The 13,927-nt window shown below is 42.4% G+C and overlaps 1 protein-coding gene across 5 annotated transcripts in view; it reads left to right on the top strand.

The window, feature by feature from the left end:
- The window catches only part of MAML3 (mastermind like transcriptional coactivator 3), a 242,391-nt gene that overhangs the window by 143,152 nt on the left and 85,312 nt on the right, over nucleotides 1–13,927 (top strand). The window contains exon 2 of one of the 5 annotated variants that reach the window (XM_064416546.1): nucleotides 11,588–11,649. The exons of the other annotated variants lie outside the window; for them this stretch is intronic. Within the exon in view, the coding sequence (XP_064272616.1) occupies nucleotides 11,588–11,649 (62 nt within the window). The remainder of the gene's footprint in view (nucleotides 1–11,587; nucleotides 11,650–13,927) is intronic. 5 annotated transcript variants of the gene reach the window in all.

Here is a 13,927-nt window from a genome sequence, read left to right as displayed (position 1 = left end):
CTAGAATCTTCATATTTTTATTCTTCTAAATTTTCAAAAATTTAAGGAGTTTATTGTTTAATTAAATTCTATTAGATTTCATTTTCAGAAAGGATCCCGTTATACATACATGGCAGAGAAAATGCATTTTGAGTATCATTACAATTCACATTTCCTTAAGAGACTTTTATCAGTTCTGTAACTTTTTATCTGTGATGTGACTGGTCTGTTCTCTAGCAAAACTTAATTTTTCAACAAGACATCATCATTTGTTTCAGGGGGCTTCAGCACATTGAAGATTTTGGCCTCAAGGCCCTCAGTCGTCTCTGGCTTTCACTTTCCATGTGAAATAGATAGTCTGTATATATGAAAAAATAGCTTTTAATTACATTGTATGCTAGATATTAGTGAGAGGAGTTCTCTTCAGAAAGGATGTTGAGCTCCTAACACCTAAAATTGTTTACTTATGCCTCTTCAAGTTTAATGTGGTAGTTATCGCAGTCCAAATGGTAATAACAGTCTTTCAAAATCCAAAATCAGATAGGTAGGTTTCAGTTGTGTTGGAACTCCAAATTTTGGGTGGAGGTGGGGATGAACAGGGGAGGAGAAATTATGGTCAATTGATTATCTTCTGATTGGATGACCACAATCTGGCATTCAGTCCATGTTGAAAAAGCAGTAAAGCGAGGGATTAAGGTTGTTATTTTGCACCACTTTGTCTTTACTTAGGGGCTACTGGAAATGAGTTTCTACCACATTGCATTGTATAGCTGCTGCTTTGTAAAATCATATATTATCATCAAAGTGCTTCATAACAGAACATCGAAAGTCTTGTAGAGGGAGGGTTCTTTTTGTTTTATTTCAGTAAAGATCTTTTAAGTAGCATTTCTTCTGCAAACACTTGAGTGTAGGAACAGTTGTACTGGGTCATCTCAGAGGGAAATTTAGCCTGGTGTCCGCTCAGTAAGCAAGTAGAGTGTAAGAAAAAGAGCAGGCACACAAGTCAGCCTTTCCTGGCACATCTTCCAGCTATCCCATGTCTAAGAACCTCTTGCTGAGCCCATCTGTACACAGTTTGCTTTTGCAGCCCCCTGCATATGTGAAGAAGGTTTCTTCTTGTTCCTGAAGAGTGGGGTGAAATTAGGAAAGCCAAGAAAACAGCTATAGCAGAATCTTCTTGTTTGCACTGCATATGGGGGGCATGTTATGCAAATTTCTCTCATCGGCAGTAGATGGAATTCCTGGAGCAACCCTAGGCTTTGTCTCCTTTCATGCTTTTCATGTGAGTTTGAAAATTGCTGGAGGAGATTAATGCCCTGCTCCAATTCACCTTTTGAGGAAGCTGCTAATGAGGTCCGTTTTCTTTGTGGCTTTGTTCAAGACTGTAAACACCAGCAGAGCTGGTGAAAAAAGCAGTTGGAAAGGTGGGGAGAAGTTGCTTGCAGAATATGAGCATGCATCAGGCAAAAAGGAAGGTTCGTGTCCTAAGGCTACCTTGCCCTCTGCAGCCACAAAACGTGAGGCTGCAAAAGGCTCACACTGAGGCTGTGAGATCTGAACTGGAACAGGAGAGGGAAAAAGATGGGACTGTGCATGGGGGGGAGCAAATGTTTCCCACCTGCCTGATGCACATTTCATAGCCAGCTCCCTGCAGCTCACATCGCTGCACAGATCTGCAATGGCACCTTGCCACTTGGTTGTTGAAGCCTCCTCTGATCACTGCTGCCACTCTTGTGAGAGCTCCAGGGCTCCAGCAGAGCCCTGGGAAAGCAGAGGAGGCAGGGACCAGTTGTAGCTCTTAGGCAGCAGCACAAGAGCAGCTTTATCCCCAGGGGCCACTTCTGTATGTGCAACTTTTCTAGGAGAGCTTGGAGCCAGGAATGCCAGAGCACAAAGGCTGTCTGCAGCCCTTCTGTGCTGGGACCAAGAGGAGAATCTCTGCAGTTCTGCAGATTAGTCTGAATCCTTGTGAATCTGAATCCAGTAGCTATCTGGGAAGACAGCACTCCCAAGAAGGGTGCTGTGCCCTGATGTGTTCCCCCAGAGCTCCTTAGGGAGCCTTTTACCTGGGGCCCACTTTGTAGTTCTCTGTTTGGTAGCATTTCCATGCCCTGTACAGAGAAAACTTTGTTCAGGAGGTTTTGCTGCTGCAGAGAGGCATTGGAAACACTCAATGGGAAAAATACCTGCTTTAGTTCCAAACACTGCAGTCCTTTCTCATTAGCAGGGAGAGGAGAAGGCTGCCACTACTTTACTGATGAGTCAGGAAAATCCTCTATGTTTACAGCATTGAATGTTTCTAATATGATTATTGCAGGTCTGAATTTGGAGTTTGGCAATATCAGAAAGCTTTTGAGTTTTGGGGAAAAAAAGAAAACAGTAATGACTTATGTCCCTGGATACAATGAAATCATGATCCCCTGCAAATCCTACAGCCATCAGGACCCACACTATTCAAAGTTGTTCTTGGCCTCATACCATCCACCTGGCATTGAAAAAAAGTCAGTCTCAGGCAGCTGTGCCTTTTAAAGCTGGGCCCTTACTGTAATTCTGAAATATGCTAATTGCCAGGCTTTTATTTTCATTTGATTCTTTTGAAAAGCTTAGGAGAAAGGAGGGAAAAGGAGTTTTGGAAATAGCCCTAGGAAAAACCTCAACCTTCTGCCCATGTAATTTCCTTTAAAAACAAATTTTGTGCTATGTGAAACTTTATCATGCAGCAGATTTGCACACAATCCTATATGTCCAATGTCTATGTGATTTTATATAATTTCTTTAGCATGTTTGTTTATTGCTACTGTTGTTACTAAGGTTATTTTAACTGTCATTAAAGAAGGAGGAAATGCATGCTCACCCCAAAGTTTGGCTATGGTTCCCTGTGTTCCCTATGTCAAAAATACCTTTTTTTCCCCCCCTCACTACAGACTTTGCTGAGACCATCATGTCTGTAACACTGTTTACTGTTTATCTGATTTAAACTGAAGCTCCTCCTGCTAGTTCTCCCCTTCTCCTTGCCTCTCTTAAATAACCCAGAAGTGATTGAACATGGAAGTTAGCTACTAAGCAAGAACCTGGAGCTGCACAACCTTCTTTTCCTTGGCAAAGCAAGAAAGTTGCAAAGAGTAAATGTAGTATCATTATTATAGGCCAAATTATGAAGATTTCAAGCTTTTTTTTCTTAGAGTTTAGTGGAACAAAACTGAAGCCTCTGGCAATGAAACTGGGGGGAAGACCCAACCCACACAGACAGAAATCTTTATTAAACACAGATGTCAACAGCAGTAGCATGTAATTAGTGCCCTAATTGTGACTTGGCAAATAACAGTGGCTTGGGGAGGGTCCAGATGAAGGCATCTGACTGTGGATGTGTCTTTTTCTGCTAGTTATCAAGGTCAATGAAAAGAAAAAGACACTTTCTGGACCATGATTTATCTCATCCCATCTTGGCCTAGTATAGGGGGTGAGAATTGCATTCTTAAGGCTGGACTGACTTGACCTGGTTTTGCCTGCACCTTTCTTATGGTGCCTGCAAGGATTCCCAGACTCCATGTCCTGTTCATAGCTCCCTTCCCTGTACACACCCCTTGTTTTTCCTAATTAAGAAAAAAAAGGAGACATAAAAGCACATTGATTTGACGAGATATAAGGTATTTTGTATTCCCATTGGTTGGGGACAGGATTTGGGAGATTTGAGTCCATTTCTAACCCTGCCACTGACTTAATATACAGCTTTAGACAGCTCCCTGCTCTGTTTTCTGAAGTGAAATTTAGCAGTTTTATGTATGTTTGCATCTGAATGATAACATATAATAAGTCATAAATTATGGGAGGGGGGGGGGTTGACACAGAATTAAGTTTGCTTTTCTTTTTAGATTCATCTCACCTATGTTTTTCTCTGAGACCAAAATCCACATAATTCTGACAGTAGATCAAGGGTACTGCGTCTTCAGACTAACAAATTAAAAGCACTAAATACTAGGTGGCTTATCATTCCTACAACAGGAGAAAAAGGGAAGGAGAAGTCCTTTAAAAAGAAAAATAAGATTAATGGAAGTCCATGGTATGAATTTACACTGGCTTATAATGCATTTCTATGGCTTATCTAACAGCAAACGATGATGTCTCGTGCTTTAGTCCTTCAAGGGGTTTAGGAAACAACTGTATTGTTCTCTGTGACTTGGTCTTTACCTGCAACAAGTGCTTTATTGTCTTGTGCTTGTTTAGCACTGTCAAGGGCGCAAACTTTCAGTGGTGAATGGGACTTGAAGTCTAAATTTAATTTTAATTAGCTGCCAGTATATGCTTAGTATGCATAGATTGCTGAGATTAGTACCCATGTGAGCAGGCTGTGACTACATGTGCATGTGTACACTTGTGTGGAAAAAACACAGATTTTTTTCTGACAACAAAAGGAAAAAAATAAGAAAAAACCCTGTGTTGTGTACACTGGGAATGCACACACATCTATAGCATTATGGGTTGCAATTCCTTCCCTTGGAGGGCTGTTTTCAAACGACACAAATAGATAAAAGTGCATGGTTGTAATGTGGTGCATGGCCACAACTAATTGGGAACGTAACCTGTTTGGCAGAACACTGCCCACCTTTCTCCTGGTAATCTTTTTGGTTTGTGTGGAGAGATCTCAAAGCCTTACACACCTGTGGGATCTGGGAATCTTCCTGCCATTGCTGCCATGAGTTCAGCACTACACTGTATGTGTATTCAGAGTAGGATGGGACAGAGGATGAGGTTTATCCTGGGATGGAGACAGCTGCTGTAGATGAAATAAAGAAGATCTGGTCTGATGTTGTCATTTATTGCATAAACCATTCTTTGTATTTTGGGTTGCTTAGTATACTCAAGATGAGCCATATGTTAAATATTGTGCTGAATCAGGGCCTTCATTTGCTTGAAATCTTTTTCTTTATACTGAATCAGTAGACTTAAATGGTACATTTGCAGTTCACACCACACAGCAGGTCCACTCTTGTGTGTCTGTGACTCTGGTAATTACTGGAGCTGGGAGACCAGATGAGCTTTTCCCTTAGTTGTGGTGTGTGCCTTTGTGAGACCTGAGGTCAGCTTGACATGAAGGTACTGAGGCCACAAAGAGCTCAAGTTTGTATGGTTTACTTGGCCATATTTTGGGCAAATCTGCTGTTCAGTGCATTTATCCCATGGCAAATAGCTCCCAAACTGTGCTCAGAATAATTCAGATCATGTCTGGGACATCCTATAAAGTCCTTTGATGCCTTGAGTCTTCACAGATCTTCAGTGATCCTGCTTGCTTTTTTTTATTTGTTTTTTGTTTTGTTTTGTTTTTGTTTTTTGAGGTTTTTGTTGTTGTTGTTGTGGGGTGGTTTTTTTTGTTTGGTTGGGTTTTTTGTTTTGTTTTTGTTTTGGGTTTGGTTTTTTTTTTTTGTTTCCCAGTACTGGCTATAACTTGTATTGAAATCAAATGCAAAGAGGAGTTGTTCTATCAGACATAGTGTCTATCTCTGAAGAAATTTGGATGCAGAAGAAATTACCTTATCAATGCACCCCTAATTCCCAGTGCACTAAATGGAATTCACCATGAGTGTGTTCAAGGCCAGGCTGGATAGGGTTTTAAACAACCGGTCTGGGGTGTTATCTCTGCACATGGCAGGTGTGTTAGAACAGGATGCTCTTTAAGGTCCCTTCCAACCCAGACCTTTCTGTGGTTCTGTGACCCAAGGGCTTCAGCACCTCTCAGGACTGAGCCAAGGGTTTTGTCCAGGAGTCTTTCAGAACTGCTGCTGCCTGTGTTCTTTTAAAGAGATATGCAAAGTCAAGATGAACAACCAGTTCCTGCATTGCTCTCCTTTCCTAGAGATGGATAAAGCTGATTGTGCTGATTGGGGAATTGTTTGACTGAAGAAAAAAGCTGTCTCTGACATATTTTCTATTTTGGGATTTTCAGTTATTTGATTTTTTTTTTAATGGTCAGTAACTTAGCACAAATTTATTTCCAAACTCATCTGTCCTATGTTGGATGTTTTTTCCTTTTCCCAAAAGATGTCTCATTACTATGCAAACAACTAAAATGTAGAAAAAATATTAGAATTAATTACCATGCAAAGCATTCATTTCCCTCTCCTTCCCCCATGCTTGTGTCTCCTTTGGAATTCTTACTGTATCATTAATTGTTCAATCTCTACTTAGATAACCTGCACTCCTTTAAAGGTATTTGTCCTTGCAGAGAAATCTTCAGGTAACCTATGTCCTTGGCCGAGCTGCCTGTTCAGGGAACAGATGGGAAAAAGGAAGCTAAATTTACCATTTTGTTTGCAGCACAGTATGACTGATTCACAAGATTTTTCTTTTAATGTGTTCATTGCAGAAATCTGTTAATTTGATATTTAAATTATTTTCAAGTGGAAGCTTCATTTATGGTGTTACCTCAAGAGGGTGACTAAAATGTGTGGGCTTGAACAGGTACAGTGTATAGACTATGTGGCTCTCATTTCCTTCCTTTTCCAGTTGTATGAAACACTTTGCTTTAGAAAGCATGAACTTGAACTTAGTCGTGTGGAAGAATCCCTGGAATTACTTGGCCCACACTGATTTGAGAAACTGGAAGGTTCTGCTCCATGCACCTATGGAATAAGTAGCTATGTTGCCATGAGGTGATGTGTTTTGGGAGTTAACACCAGTGATATGAATGGAAGACAACTGTGCCATTTCTGATTTCAGTCTTCTGTCAACTTGCTATCTGTCTTCTAGAGATCATGCACGAGACAGGCTTTGGTGGTAAAAGAGATCCAGTAGAAACTCATAGTCCATGGAAATCCATGGTATCATCAGGGGATTACTGTCATGCCTTCACCATCTCTTCTGGCTCTTTCTTCAGAGTTTCTCTGAGAAAAGTCTGGAGTAATATATTATGTATGTAGATTGTGCCATGGCAGTATTTTGCAAGCAGCTGAAGATAATTTGCTTGCCCTAAGCATAGGAAGGGCTTTTCCCTTACATCAATTAGACAAGGTTTTAGTCTGTCAGCTCTGAAGTCAGGAACAGAGCTCACATGCTACTGGTGCCTTAGTGACAAGGAAAGCAGAGGCTGTGTCAGAGCTGCTCCTCCTTTGCAGAGGACAGGAATGCTTTCATGTCCCACATACCCCTTTGCTAGGCAGGCAGGATGCCATCAGCATACTTCACTAGCCCACTACGACTTGTGCTCATCCAAGGATGTACTGGGACAAGATTTTTGCCAAGAAATCATTCCTAGTGTCACACACACAGTTTAAAGACCTACTGGTCACTAAGTGTGTTGTTTTGCTGCTTCTTAGTTTAAAACACAAGAGGTTCCTGCATTTCTTTTCAGTCCTGATTTGTAGTTCTTTGGGAGGCACAGCTTTAATAATCTCCAGTGTCTGCTTTTTATCATTACCCCCTCTTCTGTCCAGATACAAAGCAGATTGGAAAGGGTGAGGACTTATCAGAACAACTCCCAGACAAGTCAGTTGGAGGGTGCCTGACTAAATTCTCATAACACACACTGAAAATACAGCTTATGCCAGCTGCAAGGACAATTTCAGAGAGAGTAGATCTCGGCTGCTGGGTGTGAGAGGCAGGAATAGGTACTACCAGCTCAGTAGTTCAGCTTATAGGCTTCTTAGCACCTTCCTAAGACTTGCACAAATGGAGCAGTGCTGGCACTGCAATGAGATTACTGCTTTGCTAGTGTTTACCCCGTTGGGCCAAAGCAAGGATTAAATGAGATAGATCTGAAGAGGAGTAAACCATGTTGATCATACACTTGGGCAGGAAGGCTCTTTGACAGTGATAACAGCATTCCATCCATGAAATAGTTTGTGCTCTAAAGTTCAGTCAAACTTGCTGTGCAATGTCTTTGCACTCAGCTTTTCTCAAGCTGCTTTAGCATCCTTACCTGGTTGACTGAGGGCAGGTGGAGTCACAGCATTTACCTGGTTGGACTTCCCCAGTGCTGTTGCTGTTTTGCTCTCATGCAGTGCCTTTTTTTGTTACCCTTCTTCCCTGTTCCTCTGCTTGATCTCCCAGTGTGATCCAGTTCCTGCTGGTGGCTGGGGCCCTGACAGCTGGCAGGCAGCTCTAGCAAGGGGCCTGTGCTGCCAGCTTTGCATCCAAGAGTCACCACGACTCTGCTCTCCTCTTCAGAGAGCAACCCTTCCTGTCTGATCAGCTAAAATGTGAGGAGCTGGATTGTTTTCCTCTCTGCTAACTCTTGCAGGCTTATGCAGTGCCTTGGTAGTCATTTTGCTATTACTGGGAGGTATTTTGTTCTTCTGTCAGTTTTTGTTTGACTGACGGCAAAAACAAGGGTGATGACAGGAGACCCCAGTAGTCCTTTGCAGGGTAAGGGGCAGAAGGTTGACCCCCTTCCTGAGGCAGGGGTTACTCTATGAGCCTGCAGAGCTGAACAGGCAAGGTTAGCAGGGTGAGATTTTACCAACTTCAGACAGATTTCACAACGTGAATTTCCTATATATTTGAAACATTGCCCTGGCCAGCCAGGCCTAGCATGGAGAAACACAGCATGTGCTTTAAATTAGCAATTGTGCTCCAAAATCAAGTTGCTACATCAGGCTTCATCCAGTTAGCAGACATCAGTGCCATGCTTTCAGCAGCATGAGGAAATTAAGATATTAAGGGAGTGGTTTGATGCATGAAATACTTTCATTTGTGGGCAGTGGTGATCTGTAACTCACCTTCATGTTGCTTGGCTGCTTGTCTGAGTTCAGCTCCAGCAGAGGTTTCTGAAAGGCTATCCTCTGCTCCCACCACCTCTGCAGGACACTGCAAGTGTCATTGGGAAGCTACTATGGAGCTGGTGGACTTAAAACACTGATGACAAGATGTATCTCAGGCAGTGGCACTCCGGCAACATTGACTTTTGACTGGCAGCATCAGAGGCGATACAGCAAGAAGGTGCATGCAAAAAATCCTTTCAATTGTTGAAGTTGAGCTTCTGGCATGCAAATGGCAATGCTGGTTATTCCTTACTGATCTTAGATGCTGTCATGTCAAATCCACTTACTTAGTGTCACTTCACAGCCACCCCTGGGACACTTCCTGAATTGTTGATAGGATTTAAGTGCAGCTGAAGAAGTTAAGTAGCAAACTTTAGTCAGTCTTTAGGGTGCAGGCTGGAGACTGCTGAATTGGGGTGGTGTTTGGCAGAGCTCATGGTAGGTACTCCCTGTTGGAGGTAAGTATCAAGGTCTTTCCATAGAAGCTCTAAGAGAAGAAGGGAGAAGAAAGAGGGGGCAAACTCAGGAACAGACACACTGGTGGAAGGGAGAGTAGAAGCCCTAGGGGAAGGCCCAAGACTTTAATTAATTTCATGGAAAGGAAGTGAAGGATATGATGACTGGTAGGCCAGACTGATTCAACATGAAGAACTGAAAAGATCAATTTTTAACAGAAAGAGTCACAGAAGAGCATGTGGAGAAGATAATAACCCTTGTTTTTTGTAAACATGCATATCCTCTGATTATTCAGATGGACTTTGGGCTTTGGCTAGTTTCTCTGCTTTGCCACAGGGAGCAAAGATAACTCCAGAGCAGGGTTGGGGAGCCAAGTGGACCAAATCTCTCATAATTGTTGCCCTTGTCTTGTATTGAAGTGGCTGGAGCTGGTCTAGGGAGAAGAAAGTCGGTGGCTACATGTAGCTGGTACACAAAAACATCCGCAAAAGTGACATCAGCCTCCTTTTCTGGGGGCTTACAGAGGAGAAGTGGACCTGTGGTAGACTCTGTGAACAGCTTCTACTGGCACAGTAGAATTTAGCTTCTCGGCTTCCCCACCTCCCTCTGGTTTTCGTGCTGGGTTGTTGTTTTTTTTTAAGGAGCAGTGAAAGGATATTCTGCTGCCACAGGCTCAGTCACTCCCCGTGCATGCCTGGAGCAGCCGCCCACCAAAGGCAGCTCCTCCAAAGGTGGAGGATGGGGTGGAGGATGGGCTGCCGAGCAGCTCAGCTGTTGCTATAACAACAGTGCCTCTGTCTCGTTTCTTCTGAAAAATGAATTGCTGTTGGTGAGCTGAAGCGGAGCAGCTTCTCCTCACAGATGAAAGCCCTGCCAACAGCCTCCACACGCTCGTTTATCTGTTGGGTCTGTCGTGGCACGTCCGAGCAGCTCTGCCGAGGGTTTCAGGATGGGCTGGATGCGACCCTTCGGGTTGGCATGTGTTTGTGTGCACAGACCCTGTCCCCCTGCCTCTCCTCCAACTGAAAATCATTTAGAAAGTCAGCCTGCCAAAATCTGACCTTTTCTCACTCTGCAACTGGAGTTTTTTCAAGGGCATATAAAGAATCAAGAGTCCTGCTTCACCCTTTTGTGCTTTGGGGTAGAAAACTGCAGTGAAATGAAGATTCATCAGCCAAATAGTTTGTGTGAATAAAGCTAAAAGCTTATAAAGCTGAAAGGGGGTTGTTTTATTTCAATATTTTGCTTTGATTTTGATATTTTCCTTTTATTTTTATTCTATATGTCAACAATCTTCTTTTCCTAGACATAAATCTCTCAGCTCCTGCTAATATCTTCACAGTGCATGACCTAAAACATGCACAAACTGTGTACTTGTAGTAAGAAGGAGAGGGAGGGTCCTTTAAAAGATACTATTTTACTTCAGGGATTGTGTTTATAGAGGAAAGGGGAAGTGTTGGGGTTTTGGTCTAAGACACTCTGGAATCCTGATTGTGGTAAACTGTTTGCCAGTATATGTTTAGTGTAGGATATCCAAACCATTCAAGAGTTAGTATGGTGATTGGGAGTAAAATCAAGATATGAAAATGAAAGTTTTCATTAAAATCATTTGATAAGAGTATTTCTGTGTTGTACCAAAAAAAAAAAAAAAAAAAAGAGAGAGAGAGAGAGATATGCATTTATTGTTATGCCTCCCAACTCTCCCAAAATGCTGGAGTCAAGGGACTTCCCCATCTGCAAAGGTTGTACCCAGCATGTTGCCTTCAAACAAACCTTTCATGTTAAGTCTCTGTCTACCTAGTTTTTCAATGAGCAAACAAAGAAAATAAAAATATTAGTGCCTGTTAATCCCCAAATCCTAATGTTTCTGAAGGAGAACAATGTGGATAAACAAACTTAGAATAGGTTTAATTTAATTTCTTTTTGCAATGAGGCACAACTTCTGTATTTTTCATATTTCACAGAAAATAGTTTTCATGTCAAGCTGCTTTTTGTTGTAATGCATAATAAACATGATTATGAATATTTATATACTGGGCCTGCTTTTACTTTCACTAAAGTCACTGTCTATTTGTAAGGGGGACACCCAAGTTCCAGCACATGATGAAACTTTAGGAACTGATATTTTTAGGGCTGGTTATTTGCCACTAGATAGTTTTGATTCTTTTGGTAAACATTCATATAGAAATATGGTGATTGATTTAGGATAAAATGGTAAATGTTTTAAAACCTGAAAGTGTGAAACCATGTAAAAGCATATCACTCTCACCAATATTTTTGTAAAGTATTCATTCAAACTTGCAAAACATACAGAGTTGGTTCACTTGTATTCCTCAGTCATTTTCATTAGTCCCTGCCTCGTCATTAAGACAAAATTTTTTCCCATCTTTTCCTTATAGGAACTTTCTTCTTGATGAGAATCCTGCCACCACATCCTGTTCTTACTTTACCCCAGCATTTGGTGAATATAAACTTGGTGTAAAGGGCCAGGACACATTTTGAACATTTCTTCAAATCCCGGTTTTGCCTGTGCATTCACTTGCTGTTTGGGGAATGTTTTTCTGATGTGGAAATAGCAACTTTGCAGTGTGATGGCTTAGGAATTGCAATTTGAAAGGGTGATTTCAACTGTAAATTGTGTGAGCGGCCCATTAATATTTAATAATATTTAAATATGCTATTTCAACCCGTTGTATGAGCTGACCACCTGCACTTGAGGCCAGCTTGTGATCTTTCTTTTCTTTTCCTGGAGCTGTGCTGTTGTACTTGTGAAGTGGCACCATTACCACATCTCTAGCATCTTTTCCTGTCTCCAGGATCTGATCCAGGGTTATCTAAAGCTTTAATCCACAAAGAGTGGCACAGTGTGCATTCCCACCTGCACCTGTGGAACTCATGGGGACAAGAGCTGCTGCATTTGGGAAAGGAGTGGAAGCAGAGTGACGGGGACTTGATAGGGAGGCCCAACACATGCCCACAATCATCTTGACCCCCACATTGCTGCAGGCTAGTTCCACATCACAGCCTGCAACACAGGAAAAGGAACTTCTTGGTGCAAACCACTGGCCGTGCCTGTTCCCTCATCTCCAGAAACTGGGGATGGGAGAGACTCAGGGTATGGACAGCTGCTTCAGAGCTGCATAGGCATAAGTTCACAGAATTTAGGAAGGGTTGGAAGGGACCTTAAAAATAATCTAATTCCAACCATGGAAGGTGGAATGGGCAGGGACACCTTCCACTGGATCAAGTTGCTCAGAACCTCATCCAGCCTGGCCTTGAACTCTTCCAGGCACGGGACATCCACAGCTTCTCTGGGTAACCTGTGCCAACACCTCACCATCCTCACAGGGAAGAATTTCCTAATAATATCTAATCTAAACCCACCCTCTGCCAGTTTGAATCCATTACCCCTTGTCCTATCACTTGTAGAATGTCCTTCTCCAGCTCTCTTGTAGGCCTTTGGGTACTGGCAGGTGCTATTAAGGTCTGCCCAGAACCTTCTCATCTCCAAGACAAACATCCACAACTCTCCAAATTCAGGGTTTTATGACCAGACACTAGAGAAGGAAACCAGCCATGTGGCAGAGGCTGTGGTTACGGAGCAGCTGGTCTGTGTGGCACCACAGAAGCCACAAGGTGGAGGAATTTCCACCTGCAGGAGGCTTGGCACACACTGGTTTTGTGCAAGGTAGAACAGGCAGCAAAGTCTTGGCCACTTATGCCAACAGTGACCCACTGGGTACTCTTATTCACGTTTTATTTTCCCACATTAAAAAGCTGTTCTGTTCCAGTGAACATCAAGGAGTTGATGGTCTGCTTAGACTCATAGTGTTCCCTTTCTGCTTGGTTGTCTGCAGAAGAGCAGCCTCACAGTAGCTTGGTGTCCTGTGCATGCTCAACTGTGGCTGCAGCAATGCCTGTGCTGGCCACATCCCTCTGCATTGTGTGCTGAAAGAGGCCAGGCTGGCCTGAGGGGCAGGAGAAGAGCACAGCCTTCCCAGAGCCACTCCCTCCGAAACCCGGGCGAGATACAGATTTGCTTGCCCGTATTACACATGGGATGAAAGGGGAACCAGCCCTCTGGGATGGGAGAAATAAATGGGGTCTAGATTATGAGAAGAAAGAAGGTTCAGGACCTCTAGGTTAGGGAAGGGGTGGGAGTTGCATATCTGGGACTTTCCTATCAGTAAGAGTACTTTAAAAACTGATAAAATCTTTCAGTATTTTGTCTTCTATTGTTCTAGTATCAAGGATGCAATTGTGTCCTGAAGGCGTTTGCTAGAGCTGTGACCTCTTTGCTTCCTCCCCTCCCCACTATTGTTTTTTGCCTTAGATGAAGAGAGATGCTTTTTTTAGCCTCATTCATAAGTAAAGGACTCCATTTGGGTGTGAGTGGGGAGGACTGCTGCTTGCTACAGCTCTTTGCTATGCTTCTATAACTTGACTTAAAACTGATGTTAATATACTTTTTTTTATAAAATTCTTATATTCCAATTTTTTTGCTTTTCTGTAGACTTGTCTTGCTATTATTTCTGTTAGCTATTTATGTTTTATGTTAGCTCTTAGCACATAGCTGATTTTCTTTTTTTCATTATTTGACTGAGTTTAAGTTATGCAAAGCACCTTCTGTTTTCTAGGGTGGATTTATTTTTTTTTCTCCCTTAATAGTGATTCTCAATGTGTTAGCCAAGAACATTGGGCTAGTCAAATGAAACTATGTAATTTTTTTTTGTCAGCAA

Source organism: Passer domesticus, chromosome 4 (genome assembly GCF_036417665.1).
Source record: "Passer domesticus isolate bPasDom1 chromosome 4, bPasDom1.hap1, whole genome shotgun sequence".
Lineage (NCBI taxonomy): Eukaryota > Metazoa > Chordata > Aves > Passeriformes > Passeridae > Passer > Passer domesticus.
The sequence above is the reverse complement of the archived record's forward strand: the minus strand, read 5'-3'. Positions and strand labels throughout refer to the sequence as shown.